At 44.5% G+C, this 14,022-nt stretch overlaps 1 protein-coding gene across 4 annotated transcripts in view; it reads left to right on the forward strand.

Moving 5' to 3' along the window:
- TRAF3 (TNF receptor associated factor 3) overlaps positions 1–8,564 on the forward strand; it is a 71,382-nt gene extending 62,818 nt beyond the window's left edge. For all 4 annotated transcript variants that reach the window (XM_064460813.1, XM_064460810.1, XM_064460811.1 and 1 more), the window contains one exon: positions 716–8,564. In XM_064460813.1, the coding sequence (XP_064316883.1) occupies positions 716–1,287 (572 nt within the window). In that variant the 3' untranslated portion in view covers positions 1,288–8,564. The remainder of the gene's footprint in view (positions 1–715) is intronic.
- The last annotated feature ends 5,458 nt before the right edge of the window (positions 8,565–14,022 follow it).

The raw sequence follows: 14,022 nt of genomic DNA on the forward strand, positions 1-14,022 counted from the left end.
TAAGCGTTTAAATGACTGGGACAAAGAATGTTTAAATAGATCTGTGTGAAATGAACTTGCTGTATGAATTCATTTGCTTCTCAGTATTGTATGCTGGCCAATTCTGTTAGTGTGCGAAGACAAAGAGAAACATTTTCATGTGAGGGAAAGTGGATGTTAAAAACAGCCCTCCCACTAAGCTAAGCGACCATTTAATACAGAGCTAAGCTTGAATTTTCTGTTCTTTTATGATGAACTTTAGACGAGGTGACAGCACTACGCTTCTGAGACAGTAGTGTCTGAGAAGAATATTTTGAGTGATCAGCAGTGCTTCTGAATTTCAGAGGGATTAGGCAGGATGTGTGACCACTTCCGAGGTCTTTGCTGCCAATAGCAATAATGCTGTTGTCAATAGCCATAATGCTACTGAAAATGCTACCAAGTCTCCTCTCAAAAAGTGGAAGGCCCTGTAGTTATATTTCTTAATGACCAGACAAAATTTATGTTAGATGATTTGAATATGTGTGATTAACACCCACATTTGTAAAAATCCCAGCTAACCTAGATACTAGCTGGCAAACCATCATCTGTGGAAATTGCTTCATCAGTGATCGAATGCACTTTGGTTCTTGTGGAGGAAAATGTTTTCACATACAATAGCAGCATTGGGAATCAATTTTTACAGTCTTTAGAAAAAAACACTTTTCTCACCCTCATCCTTTCTGTCTTCTAACAGGCCTGCTAGAGACGCAGCTGAGCAGACATGATCAGATGCTGAGTGTTCATGATATTCGGCTGGCTGACATGGACCTCCGATTCCAAGTTTTAGAAACTGCCAGTTACAATGGAGTATTAATTTGGAAAATCCGTGATTATAAACGTCGGAAGCAAGAGGCAGTCATGGGGAAGACTCTGTCCTTGTACAGCCAACCCTTTTATACTGGATACTTTGGCTACAAGATGTGTGCCAGAGTTTACCTTAATGGAGATGGCATGGGAAAGGGGACGCACTTGTCGCTGTTTTTTGTCATAATGCGCGGAGAGTACGATGCGTTGCTTCCTTGGCCATTTAAACAGAAAGTGACACTCATGCTAATGGATCAGGGACCGTCTCGACGCCACTTAGGAGATGCTTTCAAGCCAGATCCAAACAGCAGCAGTTTCAAGAAGCCAACTGGAGAAATGAACATTGCATCTGGCTGCCCAGTCTTTGTGGCTCAAACTGTTCTAGAGAATGGAACGTATATTAAAGATGATACTATTTTTATTAAAGTCATAGTGGATACATCAGATCTACCAGACCCCTGACATACAATGGGGGAGGTGGATTAAACAGAAGACAACTCCGTTTGGGGGTTTTATATCAGTTTGTCTTCAATCAGAGGTCCTAAAGCTCACAGAACCACCTTGTGGAACAGACGGAAGAGTTTGAAGGCATAACTGCATAGGGTCCAACTGCGACAGTAGCAACACATTAAGAAATCATACCATGGTATATTTTTTAATAGAACTAGCAACACTTAAGCTCTGAAGAATCACTTATCCCTCATGAGGATAATGATTATGGTCAGAGAGGATTGTTTTTTTAACTTATTAATGATCTAGTCAATTGGAGGTGAAAAGACATATACAGTATGTGCTGAATGAATTACTGACTTTTATTTCTTTAAGCTAGGATATAAAAGCAAAAAAACTTCACACGTGGGCTAGCTGGAAATTGTCAGCATGTTAAAAGAAAAAGTGATGAAGTAATGTTGCAGTTATGATATTATTTGAAAAACTGAGGTGCAATCTTGTCTGAAATATAGTATATTGTCTTTTTAAGGCCTCATCTGGTCTCTGTTTTAAGAATTACTTTGCCAGAAGATCTTGGAAAAGCATCCATGTCTTCTCAAAAGTACCTGAATCAAAATCATATTTTTATTTAAAGTTCTATTGTTACAGAAAACATTTTATTTTAAAACTGTTGATAGACTGATATTTCTTGGAAGAAAAATAGAAGATATCAAACACTGGTTATCACTTGTGATAAGAAAAAAACTATTCAATTCTGTTATTTCTCTTTAGAAATGTAAACCTACAATATATGTCGTAGTTAATGACACTATTTCAAAATTAAGGAAAAGTCACTCATGGATGCTGTGCATCATTATCAGATTTATAATTGTTTTCACCCTAAAATAGGGCATTTGTTGAACTTTGGAGTTCTAAACGGAATCCTGTACATTTTTTAAAGTTCTGCCCCATGCTTTCCAATCAAGCTATATATGTTGCACATTATGCTGTCAGCAGTATATAGTATTTTCAGTATTGGGGAGGAGGATTAGTGCTGAAAAAAGCCTATATGTTTGTTCGGTACTAGCAGCATTGCTTCTTAAGGACAAATCAGCAATGTCTTAATACAGTGATGGTGGCTTGCATGCATACATGTGCCTTAGATGTGCTGTGCTGCTTATAAACCATAGCTTTTTATTCAGATTAATTCTGATATCTGAAATGGTAGTTTAATTGGACTTCAGGCATAATGTTTAGCCTTGTCTTCAGAGCCCTTAGGTACCTTGCCATGTACAAAATAGGAGCCAAAGCCCATTTCTTTGGCTTCTGGAGCTTCTATGACTTGGCCATGGTGGAATCCATCTTATTCAGGTGCCAAAACGTTATGCTCAGTGCTCCTATGGAGCTTGGACTAGACAGTCTCCATGGCCACTGTGAAGGCAGGCGACATTTTTCCTCTAATGCCTGTGGTTGTGAGGTGGCATCACTTGAAACGGAACCATCTGAGATCTCGGGGGGGCTGTGAATGTATATGCTCGTGTCAGCTTTTCATAGCAGACAAGCATCCTAGCTGGGAATGCACGGGCTTCTTTCTTATAACAGCCTGAACTGTAGTGGAACGCATTTGCTAGCCCTGAAACATGCTGATTGCAGCCTGCTGTGTTCATCTGCTTCTATTTAATAGCCTGTGACAAGCAAGTCTAGAGACATAGCCTGACAGTGGTGCTCTTTAAAATCCAAGATCCACTTAAGAAGAGTGGACTTGCACCACTGTGTTTTTAGCATCTGTGGGCTTGAAAGAAAATGTTGCATCTCAGCCTTTAATATCAGGTTGTATCAGTTTTCTGCTTTTTGAGGCATAGTCACAATTTTTGTCTAAGGTGCAGTTGAATTCATGCCTTTGTATTTCAGCTTGTCTTTGCCGTTGTCTTTTTTGGCTGTGCCTTCACACACAGTGCCTGCAAGAAGTATTTATGAATATACAGTGCATGCTAAGTGGTCTTCATGGGTTTTCCAGGCACCTGCTAGAATACTGCCTGCTGCTGACCGTCGCAACTGTCAGCAGCAACTTGTCTTCCTTTTCTTGCCTTCCATTGTCCAGGTACTGTACTCCCTTTATGGTACGTAGCTATCAACAGGTGCAAGCTCAAATATGGAGGCACGTGCTAGCATTTAATTTCTAGCACGGAAGGAGGACGTTCTGCACAAGAGATAAATATCTATAGATATACCCGCATCTATATCTCTAGATATAATTATATGGCACTTGCAGTTTTATGCAGGCTGCATAAGCAAACCCATCACTTACGCTTTAGGGAGAAGGTTCGCTCAACTTGTGTCATTTTAATAATTGTGAATGTAGGCAGCTGAGCTTTTGTGTTTGTGCATCACAGAATTTTACTGAAAACAGGATTCCCAAGTGGAAATGTCCAAAGGACTCTCCTCCCATTGCTAATGCATGTCTTGTAAACTTAAAAGAAACCATTTGGCCATCTCAAAACAGTTATATCCTGTTTCAATCTGGGACTTGGAGGAGACTTCTAATATAAGCAGGGCCCAGCATATTCTGCAGATTTGTGACTACAGTTTCCAACTCCGGTGACAGAATTGCGCTTCTAAATCCAGGCTCTTTTAAAGAGAAGGAAAAAAGAGTTTCCAGCCTATATGACTGAAAGAGGACTTTGAAACATGTGAAAAGTGTAAACTAATAGGGAAGTCTTCCTGAGTCTGCACACAGCCTAAACTAGTAGCTTTAAGAGATCTGAATATCTCCTCTTAGTGGGATATTGACTCAGAAACTTCACAGAGAAGTTTAAATATGAACACTGCTAACTATATTAATGCCGATCACTGTAGCAGAAACATCAGTCACTGTTGTATTTCACAGATCTCTATGCTGCTTTCCACATCTCCCAAGTGCCAAAAGCACCAGCTGCCAGAATCTTCAGCTTCACTTGGGCAGCTTTTATAATGCAGTAATATGCTATCAATATAAAAATATTTTTGCATATATGCTTTTTATCACAGTTAATAAAATGGAGGCCTACTGCACTTATTTTTTGTAAAACTACATGAAGCTGCCAGAGAATTTCCAGTTTGCCAACCTTGCGTACTGTGAAATCCAGGATCTTGCTACACAAATGTAGACACCGCCTGCTGTGGAATACCTGAAGCCTTGACTGTAACACCCCTTTCTCCGCAGAACTCGCGGGCCATCTCTGTAGAGTTCTTACTGTGTACATAGAAATTGGTTTCCTCTGCTTTCCAGCAAGGAGTATGTAGCATTTTGTGAAAACAAGGCCACCCTATATTCTCTAAATTGAAAGGAAAAGATACCTGGTGCTTTACTCAACACTTTATTTAAAACTTTTTCTCTCATCACTGAGATGCCCTTTATCCTTTTTTCTAATCTGTTCCTGACCCAGATATCCAAAGTTTTCAAGGGACTGTCTGTTTAAAGCAATCCCTGGGGCAACAGTCTGCCCCCACATATACTCTTGAATCCCGGCTAACTCCTATGGTGTGCCATTATTGCAAAGGGGTCCCAGAGTATTTGCATTACTTTGAACAGAGCTTTTCCAACGGAACCTTTTTCCCCCTCTGCTTAGTAATTCTTAGCAGCGCACAACTGAAGTCTCTTGCTGGTATTCTTTCTTAATGATGACGCTTCAAGTTAAGTACAAGCCTCTTCCGTTTCCAGCTTTCTGTAGGGAGATTCCAGTGTGTGACAATCTGGATGTTGCCCTTTTTGTACACTCTTCAGCACAGGGTGAGTGCATCTGTTACATAGAAAGTCTTGAATTCTAAACAGGATGAAACTATTTGGGTGTTTAAAGACCAACCTGCGATTATGATGCATGACCATGTCTGCATTACTGCTCTGATCTAATTAAAGGGGTCTTGTTTCTGTTACTGTCTACATGGTACACCTTCAACTGCTGACTTATAATATGCAATTTTGATTTCAGCCTTGTACTGTAAATGTTGTTCTTCACAAAGAATGTGCAATAGGGAAAGGGGGTGATGAGTGGCATAATTTTGACAGAAAAAAAAAATGTTGTGGGTAACATGCTAGCTTTCTTATGACTATGAAATACAGTTTATTTCCTTTTCCTGTGGGTTTTCCTACTCGAAAAAGGAAACTTGCAGATATGTGCCTGTTTCTGTGCCTGGTGGATTTCTCAAATGCAGAGGTACTAGAGATTTGTGTTAGTTGTAATTTAAGTGTTGAACCCATGAATGTTAGGTCATGATTGTTATCACTCATGCTTCTCAGCTTGCCACGATTATGGCTTGCCGAGGTGGAGTTTAAAAGCTACCACCTATTTGTATCTGTATTCCACCTCATGGGACAGGCGTTTCACCAACAATGCAGGGTTTCTGTTGCTGTTCTGTTTTATTTTTAAAACACTGGTGCTGTTTGGTCCAAGACAGAGAAGTGTGTAGGGAGTGACAAGAGAAGTTGCCTGCACCGCGGAAGAGTGAAAAATGTGACTGCAGTATCGATGCCTTGATATGATTTAACTATGCAAATATACAAATAGGTGAGGGGGGGGAAATTCTTGGGTTGCATACCTAATCTCTTAGTTTTTGCTCTGTAAATTACTCGTACATGTGTAGGTACATACATAGACACACGGTCATGCATGCACATATATATGCAAAGTCTTTTCTTTACGTAGAAGTGATGAAACAAAACCCTTTCCTCCAAGTTATACTTGATCAATTGGTGCAAATATAACTCACTGCTGCTAAGGAAGGATCTTGGCTAAGGGCAAACTTTAGATGCACATCTTCCAGGTTTGAAGACCTGTATATAGCAAACAAATAGTTTGTTTAGCCTTTCTGAAGACCTTGGAATGTCATCTAGGACACACGTCCTTCCTCATACTCCACTGATTTGGAGATTCCTGTACTTTAAACATAGTGATGGGCAACTTGTTAACTGCAAAGTCTTTCCTTTAATTTGGGAACAAAAGATAATAAAAAGCAGCTGGACCTCTTCCTGGAATTCCTGTCCTGTTCAGTCAATACCTCTATATTCTGGTTGGCCTAGAAATCATAGCTACTGCAATAAAAATGACCGGTTTGGGAATTCAGTCGGGCAGAGTAGGTTTTAGTGTGCTTTGCATCTGCAAACATGTTGTTCTTACAGCAAGTGCTATTTGTCTTTTCTGGAAAAAGGAAATCAAGGATGAGGTGTGAAGCGACTTGCCTAGAGTCATGGAAGGAATCTCCTGGAGCCAGGACTGAATTAGAGGTTCCAGTTTCCCTAGTATTATCTTCAAATCACTAGGTTTTACTCTAATACATTTGTCCCTTTAAAGGAACCAAAAAACCAAGTTGACATACCTTAAAGACCCACATCAGGACAGTAAGGGCTAGAATTAAACATACAAGCTGTCATGATTTGGGGTTGTACGTGTATGGTAGCCCAGACGCTGCTCACCACTTGGCGGTGCTCTGCATGGCCTGCAGAGTGGAAGGCCAGCACGATGTGTCATGTGAATAACAGCAGCAAATGTGTGTCCTGCTCTATTTGTTCAGATTCACCCAACAAAATAAGTCTCATTTGATGCTCCTCTTAACTGAGGAGGGAGAATACCATTTTAATGTGAAGTGGGTTCATCGTTGTTCTACCAGCCTGTAGCGTAACTGACCATTTCTTTCTTGTGGGGCTTTCTCTCTTTTTCTTTAAACCGAAATATGGAGGGCTTAATTGTTCTTTCCTGCCTCTTAATCCAGGCCTTTGCTGAGAAGCACCAGATAGGAAGGTTGTGGAAAACTTTGGACTGCTGATTCAGGGACATCCTCTTAAGTTTTAGAAGAGTGGAGATCTACAACACGGAAGGGATCCGACTATTCCTATTTCTCTTCTAATTTATGGTCAAGACTGCAGCTTCTGTCTTCCATTTCATGATCTTAGTGTAGATACTATGCTGTGTTTGTTTAGGTTTTTTCCCTCCAAGTTAGGATTAGTTCCTTAGGGTTCAAATAAGTTCTAAATTTCACAGAGAAGCACCTGAACCAAAATCCTGGATCCAAACATCCCAGACTTGATGCGGAATTCAAATCTGGATCCCAACTCTGTGGCTTACTAACCTACCCATTTAGGGAAGGGTTTGTTGTCTCTACGTGGTGTTTGTGTTTTTGGTCCTTTGGAACTAAGCTTTTAATTTGGTTGCCAGTTCTGCAAGGACTTTTTAACTTCTTAGCAATGCCGGTGTTCACACGCTCCATTGCTGGCAGTGTGATGCGTAGTGATAAAATTTGACTCTGTCTAAGGGTTACTGAGATAAACCAGCATTATCATTCGTAAAGGTCATTTTCTTGCATAGTGTTCTGAGCTTTGGATTTGAATATAGCTCATGTCTGAAAGGACACATCTTCCAACTATGACCTGCATCACTGGCAGAGAGTTGTATAATCTGTACTTGTGGAATGGGAAGGTACAAGCTTCCATCGTTGCTGATGCATCATGTGATCCACTTATTTTGTTTTTCTTATAGCTGTTGTTTGGTTTATGTATTTTTTTTTTTCAGTTTTATAGAAAAAGAAACAAAACGGGAAGTTCAGGATTTTTTCTACAAGGTATAAAACTCCAATGATTTAGTGGTGACTAGAGAGCTGTGAAAAATACCCCATTAGGAGATGATGGGCTAAATGTAGGTCCATTTCTCTTAGACAAGTAGGATAACCTTTAAGACGCATGGAACAACGTAGTAGTTGGGAAAACTAAAGCTGACATTTGTTTCCAAGAAATTCTGTAAGAAATATTTATGGAAAAGACATCAGTGATCGAGAATAATGTACAAATTAATGTGTTTGAAACTTGTGTATCCATTTCTTTAATCTCATACTCTTCAGTGAACGGTACACTTGTGTTCAGTTTTATGATCAAAAACAAAGACCAAAGAAGGCCAACCTCATTTGATTGTGTATATTCTGCCTGTCTTAATTATCAATAGCTGTAAGGATGCAGTGCAAGTGATCTGGTAACCAGTGGTTCTCGTCCTTTTCTTTTAGGGGGAAGATACAACTTTAAAATGTATAATTTATTGCTCAGCAATAACCATGTTGTTAAAATAATAATAAAAAAAGGAATTAGCAACATGTCTTAATTTCCCAATAGCATTATTATATGTTGTATTTCAGTTTATTGTATATTGTGTTTTTGTATTTATTTGTGTTTGGAGGTCTTGCTATGTCTTTTTGTGTTTAAATGCTAATAAACAAGGACAGTGTGTAAGAGTGTAGAATGCCAAACTCTGAAATGCTAAACTGTGTTATTAAAGGAAAAATAAATCTAAGTAGGAAATCATATTTTTTAAAAAAACTGGTGTATTGAATTTGAATGGCTGCTGTTGACTTGCAAATGGCCAAGGCGTATCCTGTCTCCTCTCTGAACCCACTGTATGTTGGCTGTTGAGTGCTTTAGGCTTACGCACCTGATAGACCTTTATTGTGGCATTTCCCTTCCTCTTCACAAGAAACTTGCCGAAACTTTTATCAGAGTCCTATTTTCCATGAGATAAATCTGCTGTAATAAACCAGGCCATGGTGTTCATCCTAACGTCAGTGTCAAGAGTCCTCCTGCAAATGAGTAGAAATCACTGAAACAGCTTTTCATGTGTTTGTGGTACACTGCTTTCCCAAAGCGGTGTGGGAAAGGAGACGGTGTGGCTTGAATGTCTGAAAATGTAGATTTATTTTTTTTTTTCCCCAGTGTCATTAGTGACTCTTCTCAACTCAGAAATGCATTTCAGGTGTGTGTTTGAAATCGTGGAACGCCGTGCAGTCTGTAAAAGCAGCATGCTGTTTTGAAATGAGTGAAGCAATATTTCCACCGTGCTTCAGGTGCAGCCTAGCGCTGAACCCTGATCCCCAGCGGTGGTGTATGAAGCGCATCACTTCTACCGAGCACCGCGCTGATCTGTCTCTCCTGTTTCTTCTTCCCTCCCACGCTTGTCTTAATGAAATTCCCATTTCCACTCCTTCACGTCACTGCAGGGGTAGTACTGGGTTTGGCAATGTGGGAAGGTCCTGCCTGTGCTCAGAGGCAAGACCACAGCATCTTGGCAAAAGCCGCTGCTGTGCTGCTGGCACCTGAACGTGAGTACGACCCAGCCAGCCGATACTGCTGTTTGCAGCAGGTAGTCTAAAAGTTCTGGGTGGCTGAGTGCCTTTTCTTGATAAAATGGGGACACCAGAGGAAAAGCAAATGCAGGAAGGTGGGCACAGTGACGGGGAAGGGAGGCTAAGCAATACTGTCCTGGCTGTGCGCAGGATGTGCTCAGGCGGATGTTCACTTCTGCTGCTGAGAGGAGTCACTGGGAAGTGACTCTCGGATGCTCCGGCGTCCCCTGCCCTGCTCATCACACTTTCCACTCGTACTCCCATGGCAGGCACTGGAGGTAGCACTGCCTAAAGCCCTTCACACCTCCTCTCTGTGGAGCATGGAAAGATGGTGAACTTCCTTGTACTCCTTATCGATGTGAGTTACCTTCAGGTAGAGCCCTCTTAAGGAAGAGCAGCCTTTGCTAACCCCAGAGCTGCTCCTCCTTCCAAATTTTTTTGCTTGGTGCTGCTCAGATGTGACACTTGTGTCATTACAGCGCAGTAGGATAGGTGGAGAGGAAACAAACTGCTTTAAATGTGAAGGCAAACACTGATTCTCTCCTCGCCTCCCTCCTCCAGCAATGAATTGTAATTGAAATGATACGTGGTGCTGTTCCTGGCATGAATGATTTTTTTTTTTTATTTATAGAAGGTTTGTTTGAGAGGTCACAGAAGGCAGCTGGCAGCTTTGTAGCATGCTTTTTCCCCTCTTGGGCAATACATCCTTTAGGGTGATGGGAGCAGAGTGCCAGCTCTGGGAGAGCCGAGCAGCCCCAGGGCACGGGGTGAGGAGCTCCTCTGGTCTACAGGGGGTGCTGTGCAGACACCTTGTTGCTGTTGTGCGAGCCTGGACCTGCTGCTGGGGCCATTTCTTGCAAGAGCTGCAGGGGCATTTTTCAAAAAGTTTTTGGAAGTTTTCCTGTGTTTCAAGCCTTGTGTTTGCTTGCGGTCTGGTAAGGAGAAGCCTCTTCAAAACCTCTGGCTTCTTGATCCTACAGATGGACCTATCTCCTGCTCTCTGGGACAGCCTACTTCAGTGTGACCAAGTCCTGGAATTGTCTGAGGAAGGGGGAAATATCCGGTGATCAAAACAAGTGGTGAAAGAGGTGATTTCCCCATCCTTCCCCAAAGTCATTTTCCCATGAGTCAGATGTGTGGTTTCTTTCTGCATGCCTGGGTTGAGCTCTAGAGGCTGTCCGCCGCTGAGTAATGTGTCTGGCTTGTCCTTGTTGAGAGCCGACAACCTGAGTGTCTTCCTCTGACCCCTTCGGTGAGGAGGGTGAGCACACCCAGCTCTTTGCTTCTTCGGGGTGGCCACTGGAGCTGGCTCTGGCAGCAGCGAACGTTGGACCCAGTGCATGCTCCCATGTGCCCTGTAGGCTCCTGAGACCAGGGTGCGGTCACCGGCAGATAATGGGAGGGCTGAATTCCCACTAGCCAGGCTGGCAAATGTGGAAGAGACCCTAGGGACTGACTTCCACCCCACAGGCTGCAAACTGGGTTAAGCAGTGTTTGGCCACAGCTTGCAATAACTGGTCGCAGCTAGTGGAAATATGTGTTTTGACAGCATCACTGTGCTGATTAGAGCCAGAAGTTGTTCTCAGGCGTTGCTATGGGCACTTGATAGATGCTTTGTGCCAACACAGAAGTTCCCATAGAACTGATTATTTGGACCAGCCCTGGCTGGTAGAAATGGCATCTGTCTCAGCATTCCCTGTGCCATCAGCCAGCGGGGACTCACACAAGGCATGAGCCCGTCCCCAGCCATTGCCCCTTTAGCAAGTGTCCTGAGGTAGATGGTGGAGGCTAGTAAGTAGCTCCCAGTCCTCCAAGGAAAAAAAGAAATCTTACTCAAGTGCAGGGGCTGGATTAAGTGGGCTGGTTAAGGTGTCCAGCAGGGTGTGGGCTCAGAACTTGAGAAACAGGCCTGGTTGCTCAGATCCCCACACCCACACCGATGTAGCTCCATAGCTGCTCCTTGCGTCCATCCCCAGCAGGAAGCCCTTGTTCTTCTGCTTTGGATCATTAGATAAGAAGCGAGCTGGAACATGGCTTCCAGATAGCTCTGAGATCAAATGTGACCCCCTCCGGTGACTCCTCCTGCCTTGCTGTTCCGGGGGCAAGGTGACTGCGTGGCCGCTGGAGTCCTGTAAGCACCGGGAGAGTTCCTCTTGCTGAATTGGTGCAGAGTCCCAAAGAGGGTTTGTCTCTATGGGTTTACTGAATATTCAGCCTTAGCTCCTGACTGGCCCCAACATGGTGCTGTGCCTCTCCCAGGTGGGCACACAGCTCCTCTGCTACTGGGGATTGGGCCTGGCAATGCAGATTGTGCTGCTGCACCTGAGACTTTAACATTTTCTTAAATAAAAGGGAATTCCATGTGGGATCTTATTCTGTTCCATTGGATCATTGCTGGGGGCTGCCTGCTTTGAGGGCAGGTGTGAGATACAACAGCTAGAGGGGCTGTCACCTGGCAGGGCATTTCTCCACAGTTATTGAGGATTAGCTTCATGTCCAAACCTTGAGCAATGATGCACTGTGCCAAGGACACCGGCAAATAATGTATACCTGGGTTCGGCCCAGCTTGTCAGCACGCCCCATGAGCAGCCTTGTGCACCGCAGGAGGGCAGTTTCGCCCCAGGGTTTTGGAGCCAGCTGGTTCTGGCAGACCAATGCCCTCTCCCCTGTTTGAGGGCACGGGGCCTAGTACAGTTATCACAGAATAAATTTTCCATGCGCTCAATGACTTTCTGGGATGGTGCTATTGCAGCTTGGCTGTTTGGAGGGCTGTAGGGAGTGTGTGTGTGTTCGGGGTGGTCACTCAGCTGGGCTGGTGCTCACAACCATCACCTCAGTGCTGGGCTCCCTTTCCAGCGGCGAAGTGCTGGGGCTGAGGGCTTGCACTGGAGAAGTCCCTTGTGTTGTGGGCTGCAACTGTTTTAAGCAGTGAGAAGAGATGCAGTTGTATGACTGGGAAATTCAGTGAGGTGCTGGATGTCCCTGATGGTCTTTAGGAGGTGGCTTTGCTGACTGGCTAAGGGGAATGGTGTTTCGGGCTTTGATACCAGTTTATAAGTCAATATTGGGAAGGTTAAGCATCACCTGTGTGCTGTTTCCCCCCTCTGTGGCAGCAATGTGCTCACCCTCCCCAGGGGCTTCAGGGGCCACCAGCACTGAGGGAGCAGGCTGGGGAGCAGAAGGGTGGGCTGGTGGCAAAGAGTAACATGTGCTGATCTCCACATTAGGGCAGCTGCTTTCATTTCTAGGGACTGATTTCTGCTTCCTTTCATCATTGTTCCTCTCTCCCTGTAACTGCCTGATCCAAATCTCACTCCCGTGCAGCCTTCTGTTGAGCCTGCCTGGTCCTGGGGCACAGCAGCATCTTGGGGCGGTAGCAGCAACAAAAGCTGGGTCAGAAAGGAGTATGATCTGGCCCTGGGGAGAGACCCGCAGCAAGGTTGGGTTATTCTGTCCCCTCGCTCCCATCAGTAATGCTGCAGTAAGCAGCTGTCCCCAGTAACACAGGTTTTCCTGGGATTTCTGTCCTACCCTAAAGCTAGAGCAGTGGGAGCAGGGACTGTCCATCCACAGGCAGGATTTCACAGACCCTTTGATGAATGCAGGGCAGATTGGGTATTTTAGACTTCTGCCTGCTTGTCAGATGAATCCTGCTCACTTAAAATCAAGCATGTATCAACTTCGGTGGGACCAGAGCTGCTAAGCATCTGCTCCAGGGCACAAAAAATAAGAACGACGGTGTGGAGCACCCCCAAAACACAGGGTTTCAGGGGCCATGGCATCTCTTGCTGTACAGGGGCCTGTGAGCAGTTTCTTCCTTCCTGCCTGCCCTGGCCAAGCTGAGGAATGCTGAGGCTGCAGACAAGCGTACACCCTGCCCTTTGCACGCTGCAGTCCTTTCTCCAAGCTGTTATTGCCGAGTATCCATGATTTATTTTTTTTCCCCTCTCTATTGAAATACAGACGATTTCACTGCAGCCAGCATTCACCCTGAGAGTCCCCCTGGAGAGCTTTGTGAGTGATAATGAGAGAGCAGGAGCCTTTCACCTCGAGGACATCTCTCAGCATCCAGCTCCCTGCGCAGAAAGTGCTGACTGCGTTCTGGCTGGTGCCCAGGCTGAGAGCTGCTGCTCAGGAGCTTTTTCTCTTGGCAGTTTGTGGGCCACACTTCTGACACCACTGGGGACAGAGCTGCCGGCAAGGGCACCTCTATCTTCCATCGCAGGGCATTGTGCATCACCCAGGGCTGCACCAGGGCATCCTGGGAGCAGGACCCCCACTGCTCTTCTCACTCCTGCTCTCGCTGCAGGGGTGGGAAATGGCACCAAGTAGGTTGAGGTTTTGGGAGAGAGAGAGATTTCCAAAGAGTGACGGGTTCCAGGTCTTCACTCCCCCTACCCCGGGCTGCCTGCTTGGAAGCTGAGGAGTGGTGGGAGCATGAAGGGTGGGATGGGGGTGGCCTGTTCCCCCTCCTGCACTCTGAAATCCTTGCTGATGTCAGGTCAGAGCTGCTTGTGGTTTGTGACCCCTCCAATGATGTCCCTTCCGAACTCCCTCCAGTCTCCTCCTGGGCTCCTGTAAACCCCTGCATTCACAAATCTTCTGCCCTCACCCTGCTTGTATGGGTGTCAG

The sequence above is a fragment of the Phalacrocorax carbo genome, chromosome 9 (genome assembly GCF_963921805.1).
Source record: "Phalacrocorax carbo chromosome 9, bPhaCar2.1, whole genome shotgun sequence".
Taxonomy (NCBI): domain Eukaryota; kingdom Metazoa; phylum Chordata; class Aves; order Suliformes; family Phalacrocoracidae; genus Phalacrocorax; species Phalacrocorax carbo.